At 46.1% G+C, this 13,702-nt stretch overlaps 1 protein-coding gene across 3 annotated transcripts in view; it reads right to left on the bottom strand.

Annotated features, from left to right (window-relative positions):
• Positions 1 to 13,702, bottom strand: part of COL6A6 (collagen type VI alpha 6 chain) — a 161,617-nt gene that overhangs the window by 33,087 nt on the left and 114,828 nt on the right. For all 3 annotated transcript variants that reach the window (XM_075547205.1, XM_075547207.1, XM_075547206.1), the window contains exons 27-31: positions 13,186 to 13,221; positions 12,216 to 12,278; positions 5,245 to 5,307; positions 3,185 to 3,220; positions 3,035 to 3,071 (exon numbers count right to left, since the gene is read on the bottom strand). In XM_075547205.1, the coding sequence (XP_075403320.1) occupies positions 3,035 to 3,071; positions 3,185 to 3,220; positions 5,245 to 5,307; positions 12,216 to 12,278; positions 13,186 to 13,221 (235 nt within the window). The remainder of the gene's footprint in view (positions 1 to 3,034; positions 3,072 to 3,184; positions 3,221 to 5,244; positions 5,308 to 12,215; positions 12,279 to 13,185; positions 13,222 to 13,702) is intronic.

Raw genomic sequence — 13,702 nt, 5'->3', positions numbered from 1 at the left:
TACTGCCTCCATGAAGAGCCGTTCCCCAAGAAGCCTCTCTCCCTTCCTGCCCATGATTCTGCGACAGAGCGCACCGTCCTGTCTCGCTTGCACACCAACTACAGAGGCTGTACAGAGCTCTAGGGGCGCAGTGGTTGAATGGTTGGCTGCCAACATAAAGGTCAGTGGTTCGAACCTGCCAGCTGCTCTGCAGGAGAGACGTGGCCATCTGCTTCCAGTACGACAGCAGCTTTGGAAGCCCCGTGGGGCAATTCTGCTCTGTCCTATACGGTCAAGGTGATTCACAACTGACCTGACAGCCATGGCTATGGATCTGGGAGTCCGTGGGTGGGGAACACCATTTGTAGACTCTGTTGCTAACTGAAAGTTTGGAGATGCCCCAGAGGTACCGCAGAAGAAAGGTTTGGTGATCTGTTTCTTAAAAAGCAGCCGTTGAAAACACTAGGGATCCCAGTTCTTTTCTGACACAGAGTTGTCATGGTGTGGACTCCACCTGATAGCTCTCAGTTATGGGGTACAGATTCGGTAGTTCTTTTCTTTGTTTGTCTCCCCCCGTCATTGGGCTCTCAAAGAGCCCCAGTGCTGGTGGGTTTCTACAGAAACATCATGTCATCAGCACCAGAAAATCCTGGAAAACCAGCACTGAACAATAGTAAGGATGCAGCTTGGTCGTTAGGATCAGCGTGAGCACCATGGATTTTGGCACTGCCCCAGCTTCCCACTCAGCTCAGCTACTGTCTGGGCACCTCGGCTTTTCTTCTTGATGTGTCTCCTCTCTGGACCCTGACTTCTAACCAGGGGCTGTGTAAAGACGATGTGAAGACTAGAGAGACAGCCACACACAGAGGGCCAATGAGAATGAAGGGACAGAGCAGCCTGGTTACCAAAGGCGAAAGAAAAGAGAACTCATAGTCAAGTGAATGGTCAAGCTTTTCATAAACATCCTGATAGAAACAAGCAAGCAAATCACTGGTTTGTGAAGCTCAGCTAAAACGGAGTCATTTATTGGGTGTGTGCCTCCACTAACAGACAGCAGAGAACACAGGCAGAAAACAGAAATATCATTTGGCAGGCAACACTTTGTTCTAACCCATCGTTCCAGATGTACAAAATTCTGGCTCTTGATCAAAACATGCTGTAAATAAAGATGACTCACCGTGTCCACCAGCTGGAAAAGAAGAACAAAGGAGACTGGGTTATTATTTGGTAGGAGAGCACGCTAGGATGATCAGGGCGGCCGAGGTGCTCCCTGTGTGGTGTTGGCGGATGACTCAACAGTCAAGGCAGCAGGTAGGGCTGGGTAGGCAGAATCTAGCCTCTTGGAGAAAGCATGACTCTTTCCCCAGGCCAGGGAAGGCCAGGGGAGCAGAGGCAGGGCAATGAGTCGGCAGTGCACGGTCAACTGTCAGAGGCAAAGGACTGTGGCCTGCGAGGAGAACGCTGTGCTAAGGGCCACCTGGGGGCCACTGAGGTTTGAAAGCTAAAAACCCTCATGGTCGGAATATACTTCCCGTACCACCCATGGTGATAGCTAGAGCTACGGACGTGACATGTGTCTGAATGTGTGTAGGGGCATGGATTGACACATTCTAAATGTCAGAGGTGGATTTACTCCGAAGCCAATGAAGCTGAAGCTAGGCATTTGCACTGTTCAACATGGTAGCCACCAGCCATGGGTGGCTCTTTCCATCTAAATGAATGAAAATGAACTGCAGTTGCCACGGTTCAGCTCTTGGGTTGCACCAGCCAGGTGCGCTGTATCTGACTGCGGCTCTTGGCTACCGTGTTGAACGGTGCCCTGGGACACTCCTATCCCTGCCGATCACTCCCTTGGCCAGTGCAGTGTGAGCCTCTGGGCATCTGAGGTCATCCTGTGTCCTCAGGGTGCTTTTATACATGCAGGATTCACTGGTGCGGACCCCGCAGGACAAGGTAGAACTGCCCCTGTGTGTTTCTGGGACGGTAACTCTTTATGGGAGCAGAAAGCCTCATCTTTGTCCCATGTTGCAGCTAGTGATTCTGCACTGCTGACTGTGTGGTTTGCAGCCCACCCGGCCACCAGGGAGCCCAACTGTGCATCTCAGGCCCTGACCAGGCCTCCACACACCTGAGCCATCCCCAGTCCACATGGCTGCCATGTTTGAAAACCTCCTGTGCTAATTCAGCCCCCCAAGCAAGCAGCCTTCAGCACCCAACTCACAGACACAATTCCCACCATCATTCCATTGAGTAAAAGAGAAACAGTGAGGGTCAGCACGGCAATGAATGGTTTTGAAAGTCCCTGTCTTGGGAGGCCAATGGGCTCATTTGTTTCTTTTCCCTGCTAAGACGCCCTGAGGCACGCCTGGCTCCTTTCAGCCACATTGCTTTGCTGGGTGGCCATCAAGCATTTGTAGATGCACGGAAAAGCTCGCTTTCTCTGTATCAGCTGTGCGGAATTTCTTTGCTGGCACTAAAGCATGTCTTAGTAGAAGAAGCTGCTAGGTGGATCTTAAAACAAATTCAAAGGGCATTTGCCAAATCTGTATGCCTTTCTGCTTTTATAATTTTAAAAAGAAATATATATATATATATCTCAGCAAAATGAGTAATTTTACAAGAGACTTAATGCACCCAACCAGAAGAAGCAATAGGCAAGGGACACAAACCATGAAGGAAAGACTGGTCCCATCTGCTCAGCCACCCTGCTATCATGCCGCTACTGCTTTCACGCTGAATGAGTTCTGTGCTGTCAGCTAATATGCGCTTGAAGAAAATTCACCGTGACTCCCCGCTGATGGATGTCACCACCAGGAGACTTCAGACCTTACCCCTCCATTTCCCCTAGACCAAGAGCGCTAGTGATATTATTATTTCGTGCTCGGGACAGGTTCCAATAGTCAAGCTGGCAGCCAGAGAAGATGTTCACAGCCCCGCGTCTGTGCAGCGGCATCGCTCACGTTAAGAAATTGATTGGTAGATGGTCTCCACTACTCACTGCTCCCCTTTTATGAGCACTGAGACCCAGGGCGATCAATTCCAGGAGGGTACTTACGACTGTGATCCCGCACATACTGGAGGAGCTCACACGTCTGCAGTTGAAACATAAAACAGAGCGAATTAGCCAGCAGACAGCTTGGCCCTGAACTGTCCAATGCCTACATTCGATGGGCGCAGAGAATCCTTGGAACCAGGTGACACTTACGGAAAATGAAGGCGGTCCTTTGGCCCCTTTCACGCCCTAGGAGAACAAAAGACGGGTTTCACAACTCTGGACACACCACACCAGCGGCTGCCCTGAGACATCAGTAATTGTTACAGTTCATCCTTGTAGGAAGTTGAGGGGGGGGGGGAGAGGGGAGAATACAGATAAGATACTCATGACCCAAAGACTACAGCAAGGTGCTCATCACCCCACGAACAGCAACTTTCTAAGAGGAATAAACTGCAGGCGGGAAGTTTGATCCATACAAGCTTCCAGAGGCACTCTGCTCTGGCGCCTTCTTTGGATGACAAGCGGGGAACGACCACTTGAGACTGACGTTGAGCTGTGGGGCAGGCGAATGGCTGAGGACTCAAGAGGGCTGAACCCCTGGTCTGTGCTGGGCCTCCTCCAGGGAGAGGTTTGCAGCTCCTCATGCTTGGTCTTGGGTGCTGGGCAGGAGTCAGCGCTAAGCTTTACTCCTCCTTCATTGGTCTGATGGCAAAGGGGCCAGAGTCCCATTTAGGATCTGGAAAGGTAATCGCATGCACAGGAGGGAGTTGTCAAAGTTCATGGAAAAGATGTGTTATCTTTGAATTCCACCTTTCCACCCACTTTTGGAAGTCTCCCTCATAGATGGCTGGTGGGGGCTAAAAGAAAGAATGGGGTTGGATTTATTTTCATGTGTCCAACCCCACCTTTGCACCAGGAAGTGTCTGGCTGCTCGAGGGAACATGCATTGCAGTCTCCCCACCAACTCTGAAGAAAGTAAGTTCCACGTGACTGCAACTTTTGAGCATTAATCTATACGTTGATCATTTATTGTTTGAAACGACAGGGAAAGGATAGAACAAATAAAATCTCTGATAATCTAGAAAACTCACTAGCCTTCATTTTCTTTCCAGTCTTTCCAAGAGCTGGCAATTGATTTCGTTTTTCTTCAATTAAAACCGAGACTCTCTTTATTGAAGAAATTGGAAAATACTATTTGGCACAACTGCATTGTATTTCCACTTTCATCATATGCTTATTTATATATTACTCCTTCAAACAAAACCATGTTTGCCATTCAATAAAGAATTACACCTATTTCCTCATTGTGGAAAATTGTAGGAGGTTTGTCTGCATTTTGAGTTTATTTGATTGCTGGTCAAATTTGGAAAGATTTCCTTTCAGTTGGAGGGTTAGTTAGAATAAAAAATAATGAAATCAGAATGAGGGCTATCAGTAAATTACGTTTAATTTGGTTTTAAATGTATCCTTCATTAACTAACCCAGGGGCAAGGGAACAACAAGGGATCCAAAATTGATGGCGAGGAGGGTGTAGGAGGCCTGGTTGGGCTTGATCAAGGGCAATGTAACTGAGAGGAATTCCTGACACCCAAATGAAGGCTGAGCATGACAGTGGGGCAAGAGGAAAGTGAAATGAAATAGAGGAAAGAACTAGGAGGCAAAGGACATTTCTAGAGGTCTAAATAAAGACATGTACATATGTAAATATATTTATATATATGGGGAAATATCTCTATGTGCATATATTCATAGGTTTAGTATTAAGGTAGCAGATGCAAGTACTCAAGTACTCCTTCAATGCAAGAACACTTGGTTCTATTAAACTGGAATCCATGATGGTCACATTCCTGACATAATCACTGAACACAAAGTGGGTAGGTACATAAGCAAATGTGGTGAAGAAAGCTGATGGTGCCCGTCTATCAAAAGATATCGTGTCTGGAGTCTTAAAGGCTTGAATATAAACAAGCGGCCATCTAGCTGAGTAGCAACAAAACCCACATGGAAGAAGCACACCAGCCTGTGCGATCACCAGGTGTCAATAGGATCAGTTATCAGACATCAAAGAACAAAAAATCATATCATTGTTAATGAGAGGGAGAGCAGAGTGGAGACCCAAAACCTGTCTGTGGGCAACTGGACCTCCCCTCCCCTTACATAAGGGTTGCAGGGAGGAGATGAGCCAACACCGCATGATCACACAGAGGCAGGAGCATGTGCATGTGTACTGACTTTCCCAGTGGAGAAGGACTTGTAGATTTTCAGCTTACTTTGCGTCCAGGGGGTCCTGGTTCCCCAGGGGATCCTGTCTGTCCTGGAAGCCCAGCAGACACCTGGAAACAAAATTTGTTTATTGATACACATATGTGTGTGAGTACGTGGTATGTTTTAAATACACTTCTATTTTAGTAGAGTTAGAGATTTTCAAGAGCACACAGAAGAAGTAAAAAAGAAAAGAAAAAATCCCTACATTCCCTTCTCCTCCAAATAATTCCATTTTCCTTCAATTAATCCTTGTTAACACTTTTCTAAATTTTTCTCTAGCCTTTCATTATTTTCTCTTTGGGTGTTAACATATATTATTGATTTTTAAATTTACTTGGATCACATTTTTCTTTCACCTTTAAAAATTAATATGTGTCTTATGGGCATCTTTATGTCAGGGAGTAAATATTCTTTGTCAAAACATTTTTCATGACTGCGTAGTATTCTCTTACATGGGTGTACTATGATTTATTGCATCAACCATCCACGGCTGGCATTTAAGTTGTTGTAATAACCAATATGGTTATGAAGCTGTAAGCACAATTCTCATTAGTTACTTAGGGAAGTTTTCTGGAGCTTCTCATGGCTGGGACAAAGGAGAAGTTTTTATCTAAGTCAGATGGTAGGTCACTAAATTGAAACTAAACAAGCAAAAAAAAAACCAGAGAAAGAAAAACCGAAGCCTAGTCCTTCCAAGAACTAAGTATTTCTAGTGAAGCGGGAATAGCAGCAGTGATCGAGTACTGCTTATTAGAGCCAACGTGCTTGCTCACGTGCATTCGGCAGAACGCTTGTTATTGAGCAAGGTAGAATTTCTTCATTCAAAATGCCATGGGATGTACAACCTTGATATGGATAAGAATATATAGCCTTGTTTACTGAACAGCATGTAACTATTCCAGTGATATCCAGGGTTTGTGAAGAGAATAAGGAAGGTAAACTTGCCAGCCATGTTTTATTTATAAGGCACAGGTTAAAATTCCTAGGGGGAAAGATGGCAGATGGAACACATGCATCTAATTTTGTTCCCTCCGGATATCCCACGAAAATGACAAGTAAGTAGATTGATTTTTGTAAATTGACAGTGAGATAGAGAGAATGCGAAAGCTGACGATAAGTGTGAACATTTGGACTGGAAAGCAGATGGCTACGTACTAAATGATGTAGCTGACCCAAGAAAGTGGGATCTTAAGCCAGTGGCAAGGAAAGCCCGGAACCAGGGAACCTTGCCCTGCACGGTCCCAGAAGGCCCAGGGGTTGAGTGAAGATGAGGAGGTGAGGCAAAAAAGGGGAAGTGCCACTGAAAATCTTTTTAGGAATCTTCAACTCTCTTTCCCATTTTCAATGTCAGGGTGTCTATCCCTTTTCATGCCCCAACAGCAGACGGAGGGTTTGTCCTGTAGAACGGGAAGGGCATGGCGTCTGTCTAGAGCCCTCCAGGCAGACTGAGGGACTAGTGGTTCCACACTGCAAACAGGAAGATGAAATGAAGTACTGATTTTCACAATGTGAGACCCCCAAGCCTTGCTGCCTTAAAAAAAATTTTCCCCCATGTTGCTAGTGGAAAGCTGGCAGACAATCTTTGACTTTCTGACAGGAACTGGCAAGAATCTTCTCAGGGGGTATCCGAGCAGTCAAAGAAGACCAAAAGCTACTAACAACAAGTTTACTCCATAAAGGCCCCGCTCTCCGGGGACAGTAGCAGGCCACAAGCATTACCTATGTGCTTAGTTTCCATTTGGCCTTTGGGTCCTCTGTTCTTAAATATAAAAAGACAGACCTTTTCACAGACATGTGAAGCATAGAGCTCAAACCAGTGAAAAGAAAATGGCATGAAGCCAATTATGTTGGGTAAAAGAGATAAGCGATCGTGGGTCAACCATGAGCCCAGAACAGAAACCGACCTAGTAAATAAAATGTGCTCATGGACTTTGAAATAGAAGAGAAGGGCTGTAAGATAAAGTCAATAAAACCTCCCAGAAAGTACAGGAAGAAGACACCCTCCCCCACCCGAAGCCAAAACCCAAACAATAACAAACAAACCCTGGAAACCAGGAGACAAGGTATTAAGAAAATGTGAAGGTTTGCTCACTCTACCAAAAGATAAACCCCAAGCCAAATCCACATCCATTCCACTGCCATCGAGCCAATTCCACTCCAAAGAAGAGAAAACAGAGAAGATAGCACCAAATAAGTCACGTTTCTCTGAACTAAAGGGCATAGATTTCCAGGCTCAAAAGGAGCCATTTATCAGGAAAATGGGTAATGGCGGACTGTACCCCAGAGCATAAAGACCCCAATGTATCAGAACCCTCGTGGTGGAGGCAACATCCAGTAAAGTGCTAGAGAGACAGGACTGGTGACATATTCTAGGCCAGGTATGAGGGTGACTTTGGATTCCCCCAAACACCAAAGAAGCCAGAAGGCCCTGGAGTACTCTCTGCCTTCGAAAATCGCAACTCAGAATTGTCGATGAGCGAAAAGAGCACTCTCCCAGGCTGACAAGAGCCATTTTCAGATGTTGCCAGTATCAAACGTGCCCTGGTCAGGCTCCCTTCTTAGCAGCCACTGGATGAGTGTTTTATGAAGTGAGAAAGAAGAGGGGACCTTCAAACATTGGTGGAAAAGTGGAATGAAAAGATACTGAATATTTTTCCATGAACTTTCCAAGGTCCTCTTGTCTGGGAATGGGAATGGGAAAGAGATTCAGCACAGAAGAGAGATAAATGGAATCCTCAGGGAGAGGAGAAAAGAGGCGTGTGGCTCCAGGCATTGGAGGGACCCTTCCAAGCCAGACACATCAGAAGGCTCGGGCTGAGTTCAGTTGGATAGACTACCTACTGTATTTAAATGTCCGGAGAGGATTTAGATCTATGACAAACTGGGTTCTCCATAGAGAATAAATACGCAACCGTTAAACCTTAAAAATGAAGAAGCAGCATGGCATTGGGAAGCCTAGTGCCAATTCCAAAACGATCAGTTAAGAAATGAAAGTTGAAAAATAAAACCACAAAGAAATGAAAGTTGTTTCTGGGAAGCAGACCACGGGGGGTGGGGGGGGCCAAGTGGTTGTCATCCTTGCATGCTGCTCAATTGATGATGACTCCTGGGGACCCTGAGTGTTACAGAGTCGAACTGCTTTATGGGGTTGACGGAGGGCAGGGATCTCCATATTTGAATATAACAAACCTCGTGAAATGATTTGACTCTTAACTGGGCATAGTGGCCTACGGGCATTTTGGCAACATCTAGAGCCATTTTAAGGAGCCCTGGTGGAGCAGTGGGTTAAGCACAAGACTGTGAACCACAGGGCTGGCAGTTCAAACTTGCCAGCTCCCCCAGGGGAGAAATAGGAGGGAGTCTGCTCCCATCACCATCAGCAGTCTTAGAAACGGTCAGGGGCAGTTCTCCTCAGCACAACAGCATCACTACGAGTTGGAATTGACTCGGTGCCGTGGGTGTTTAGTTGTCAGAACTAGAGGGAGGGGGTTGGTTGCTGGCATCTAGTGGATAAAGAGCAGGGATACTGACACATGACCTCCAATGTATAGGACAGCTCCTCCCAAGAAAGAATTATTTGACCCAAATGTCAATCCTGTTGAAGTCAAGTGACCCTGCTTTAGAGTTATATGCATGTGCAAAGTTGCTAAAAAAGTATAAAAATGCACAGACATACAGGTAGACACAAAACAAGCCAGGCTAAACTATCACGACAAAGGAGAAGACATTGTTCCAGTGAGGGAGAGCAGGGCATAAAACCAAGATGAAGATTCAAAGAATTCAATCCAGTGACACAACCCTTTCGAGAGAGCAGAAGAGGCCTACAGCGTTTAGGACAAAACGCCACTAAAGTCTTCCAATGGAAACTTCTTCTCTTTCAAGGGGGCAACCAGGAATTTTCCAGGGTGTAAGGTCTCCAGTTCAAATCCAAAAATATTCTTGTAGAGACAGGGAAGGCAGCTTGGCAAGTGAAGTAATCAGATTACACACAGCGATAAATGACCCAATGTTGGGGCCAGAGGGGAGCCAGGAGAAAGAAATCCAAATATTTACACAAGTCAAAGGAAAAAGTTTATAGACTTTGTGGTTGTTACATAATCTCGTGTCTACTTGAGGATATTCAGAGTCAAGGGGGTGGAGTCTAGCCTGTTGTGGGTTTGGCCTTCTCATGAGGATTCTGGGAATTTCCTCTTTCATCATTCTGCCATCAGAAGAGGCAGGCCTCTCTCTGTCTTTCTCTGCTTCACATTCCTGTTGACAAGTCACATGGAGCCACGCTGATGGCAGCCAGAGCCCTGGAGATGATTCTACCGCCATTGGACCCACAAGACTTTCCACCCACGGGCCTGTGATCTTCTTGCGTTCAGCATCCTTGCATGTGCTGCGTGAGTCTAAAGAGGAATTCATGGACCAGTATCGACATATGGGCTAATATCAGACGTACGGACTGGATCTGGCCTGGGCTGGGATGTTTTCTCAATATACAATTGCTCTGTGATCTAAAGCTCTCTCTTACACACATATGCATGTCTCTGGATTTGTTTCTCTAGTTAACCTGGACTAACACAGACTAACAATTAATTTATTATTTTTAAACGATTATGGCTTTGTTGAGGTGAGGGTGAATGCAATGAGCCGCCCGGTATATTACCATGTGCTCATTGTTCAAAGCAAGGTTTCCAGCTGGTTCATTCCAACTGGACCCCCTGCTGATAATTTGCCTTCCACCCAGATAAACGAAATCAGAATCTCCGTTTTAATAACATCCCCAGGTGACTCTTCGAGATCCCCTGGTGGACAGGAGAATCACACGGGGTCTTGCTAAAGTGAAGATGCTCATTTGGTATATTTGGGGTGGACCTACAACTTCTTAGCTGGCGGTGGAACCTCAAGGAATCTGTTTGAAAGTCTGGTCTGAAACAAAACTGTTTCGTTGATAAGCCAAAGGACGTGATCTAGAGATATTTCAGTGCAGGTGAACATCTGGGTTAATTTGAAAGTCTTTCCCAATTATTTTTCTAATTATTTCAATCTTCTTCTGCTTCTGCTTCTTTTTCCATGAGAGCATGAGGTTAAAGGGTGACCAGCCAAAAACTTACACAAGGAGGGGAATGCTAGCTGCAAAGCCATCTCTTTGGGGACAGGAGGTGGAAGACAAACAGGAGATTCCTCATCTGATCCCTTTAAATCTTACTCCAAACACCACATGAATGAAACAACCTAACCACAGGTGTGAGGGTCGGGTGGAACCCGGAAGCAATTCATTCTGAGGGACAAAGGGTCACTAGGTGTCAGAGCCTCAGAAGGTCAACGTGGACACATGGAGGCCTTGTGACTGTTCGCAGTGAAAAAACCAGCAGAACTGGAAAACCAGCTCCACTCTAATTTTATATTTGACTTTGCCGCCCTGCCCCCACCGCCCCACCTGTTAACTGCCATGATATTAAGCCCGCATTGCTCCATCAGTGTGGTGCTGAAGCAAAGAGAAAATGTTTTGAGAGACAATCACCATAAAACATGACAAAATAATAATAATCAATAATTATCAAGGGTTTGTGCGGGGAGGAGGAGAAAAAATGAGCTGATACCAAGGGTTCAAGTTGAAAGCAGCTGTTTTGAGAATGAGGACGGCAACATGTGTACAAATGTGCTTGACACAATGGATGGATGGATGGATTGTGATAAGAGTTGTATGAGCCCCCGGCAAAATGATTTTAAAAGGAAAAACAAACAAACAAACAAACAAACAAAAAACGGTCTCTTTCAGGCATCCGCCAGCTCACCTCCCCATGTTCTGAGCTATACAAAGAGTTAGCAACGACAAGAAATCCATTCCTATCCCACTGCAGCCCCGGACAAGCCTGGGATAGAGACGTGCGGTGTGCTGGGGACATGCGTTTCCTTCAAGTCACCCAAGCATTAGGCAGTATCTAAGCCCACCTGTAGGATCATCGGGACACATTGTGTTACATCCTCCCAATGGAAATGGAAACTTCCTCCCAAAGGCTCAGGAGATCCCCTAGGGAGCCAAGTGGGGAAAGGACATATCCGCACATCTCATTAAACATGGTTTCAACAAAGAGGATGGCATGGTGTTCATCCTGTGAGGGATAGGAGCTGGAACCAATCATATTTTAGCAGTTAACAACACCCACCCACCCACCCCCGACAAAACTGAATTGTTTAATTCCAGTAGTGAGAATGGTGCTTGGTCCTTAAAAAGTGAAATTTAGAAGGACGTGTATTACTCTTCCCAGGCCGAAATCCATCAGAAGCGAAAGAGGAAAGAGGAAAACAGAAAGCGGAACACCAGTGTGCCTCGTGGAGCTTCTCAGCACAGCAGAAGGGATGGGGGGGACGGATGGCCCCAAAGCCCATCCGTAGACGCAGGCTTAAACCCAGGGTGGTACCTGAACCCAGTGGACTTTTCTTCCCTCATCACGACAAATAAACGTCCCACGTGTGCCTCCACACGGACACAGTGTGCTGAGCGAAACAGTCACAGGAGGCCAAAGATGATATGCTGTTTCACTTACAGGAAATAAACAATCATATGGAAACCAAAGATGATTAGGCGTTATCAAGGGTGGGAGGAGGCTTTGCTGAGGGCTTTGCTCAGGCTGGTGGGCTAATTCGGAAAGGTTAGTGGCAGTGGCTGTTACGGAAGGACACGTGTAGCAAGGGCTGCCTTATGTTCCTGGGCATATTCCCCCCACAACCCAAACCAAACCCCAAGACAAACACATCTTTTAAAAGGAGTCGTATGGTGGCAGCGGGGACAAATTCACCTGGTTCTGATGGCACTGGGGGATAAGTCATATAGGGATCTCCCTTCCCCCAACTTGTCTTGCCAACCGCTACATTCAGTTTAAAAGCCTTTGGGGACAAGGGACAACTCAGATGCTCATCATGCATGACGGAAAGGCCTTCCCAAAGCGGCTGAGGTTCCGTAACTGGAATCTCTTAAAACGCTTACCGTTCTGCCCCTCGCTCCTTTGGATCCAGTTTCCCCTGGGCCACCAGCATCCCCAATCTCCCCCTAAAAAGTCCAGAAAAAAAGAAGATACTGAAGACAATTGAGTGGTAGGTCTCTGTGTTTTTAAACAGTGGTTCCACCATGAACGCCTTTGTGCTTTTTAAAATTTTGGTCTCTCACAGTTTTCTTTGCAACGTTATTTCTCTTTTTATATCCCCCGACTCTCCACGAAGCCCATGGCTGGCTCCTTGATTCTTTTTTTCTGTCTCCAACCGGAACACGGGCTCCTTGGACCACAGACTGGGCCCTTTAGTTGGTCCCCGTCCCTAACGCAGGGCCCGGCGTCTAGTTAGCTCAGAAGGTAAAGCCTTTAGGGCGCAGACCATCTGTGCTCACTTACCATCTGACACCGTGTTTCATGGGGGACAAAGAGCTTGGAAAAATCCCATCATCTCGTTTTCCTTACATTTTACTTTCCTTTCAGCCAAAAAGACCCAGTACGTGAAAGGGAGGAAGATGCACTTAGAAGGAGAAACTATTTTCTGAAAATGATCTTTCTTATTTTACATGAGTCAAAATGAAAACGTAAATGTTAGAAACAGTTACATCCTCATAAGCAGATGTATTATTTTAAAACACAAGGGGGGGAAATCCTGCTTCTTTCTGCCCCCTCCTTTTCCCCAGTAAGGTAGAATTTATTACAATGAATGATCTTTCTATTGTCCTATAGTTCATAACCTCAGGCTGGTAAGGGATTCACTTTTTTTTGAGTGATTTCTCTGTCTTTTTTCTTTAAATAAATTTTTTAAAATGGTGAATTGTGTGTGTGTGTGTGTGTGTGGTGTTTACATTTCATATCATCAACTCTGAATTCCACAGTTTCAACCGCTCATTAGTGCCACCACCCCCACCCCCACCCCCACCCCCATTCCCTCCCTCATCCCCCTTGCTCATACGAAGCACACAGTACCTTGGGTCCACTTTCTCCAGAGAATCCTTCTTGTCCCTAAAGTTGACAGGAGGGAAGATGAACATACCCACATGTCATATGGATCTTAATGTCACCTGGGGGTTAGTATTTCTGAATGAAAGAAGTGTCCAAACAATTAGAACTTGGAAACGATACCCCGCTCTCTGAGAAGCAAGCTCCAATTTCTGAATGAAACTCTTGAATGGGGTCATCCACATATGACCATGTCAGGTAAGTGGCTCAGTGTACACCCCTGGGGAGCTGTCAGTCAGCGCGTCTTCCATGGGAACTGATCCATAGGACAGGCATGCGGACATTTCGGCACTTGCGTCTCCAACAGTCTTCTGAAATGCATTTCCATGGAGAGATTCAGGAAGCCCAGAGAGTCTGACAGGCGCCCTGGTGGCATAGGGGTTACAGAGTGGGCTGTGATCCACAGGGTCCACAGTTTGAAACCACCAGCTGCTCTGAAGGAGTGACAGGGCTTTCTACTCCCAAACATGGCTAAGCCTCAGAA

Source organism: Tenrec ecaudatus, chromosome 4 (genome assembly GCF_050624435.1).
Source record: "Tenrec ecaudatus isolate mTenEca1 chromosome 4, mTenEca1.hap1, whole genome shotgun sequence".
Taxonomy (NCBI): Eukaryota; Metazoa; Chordata; class Mammalia; order Afrosoricida; family Tenrecidae; genus Tenrec; species Tenrec ecaudatus.
Note: the sequence above shows the minus strand (reverse complement) of the source record. Positions and strands in the feature narration are given on the sequence as shown.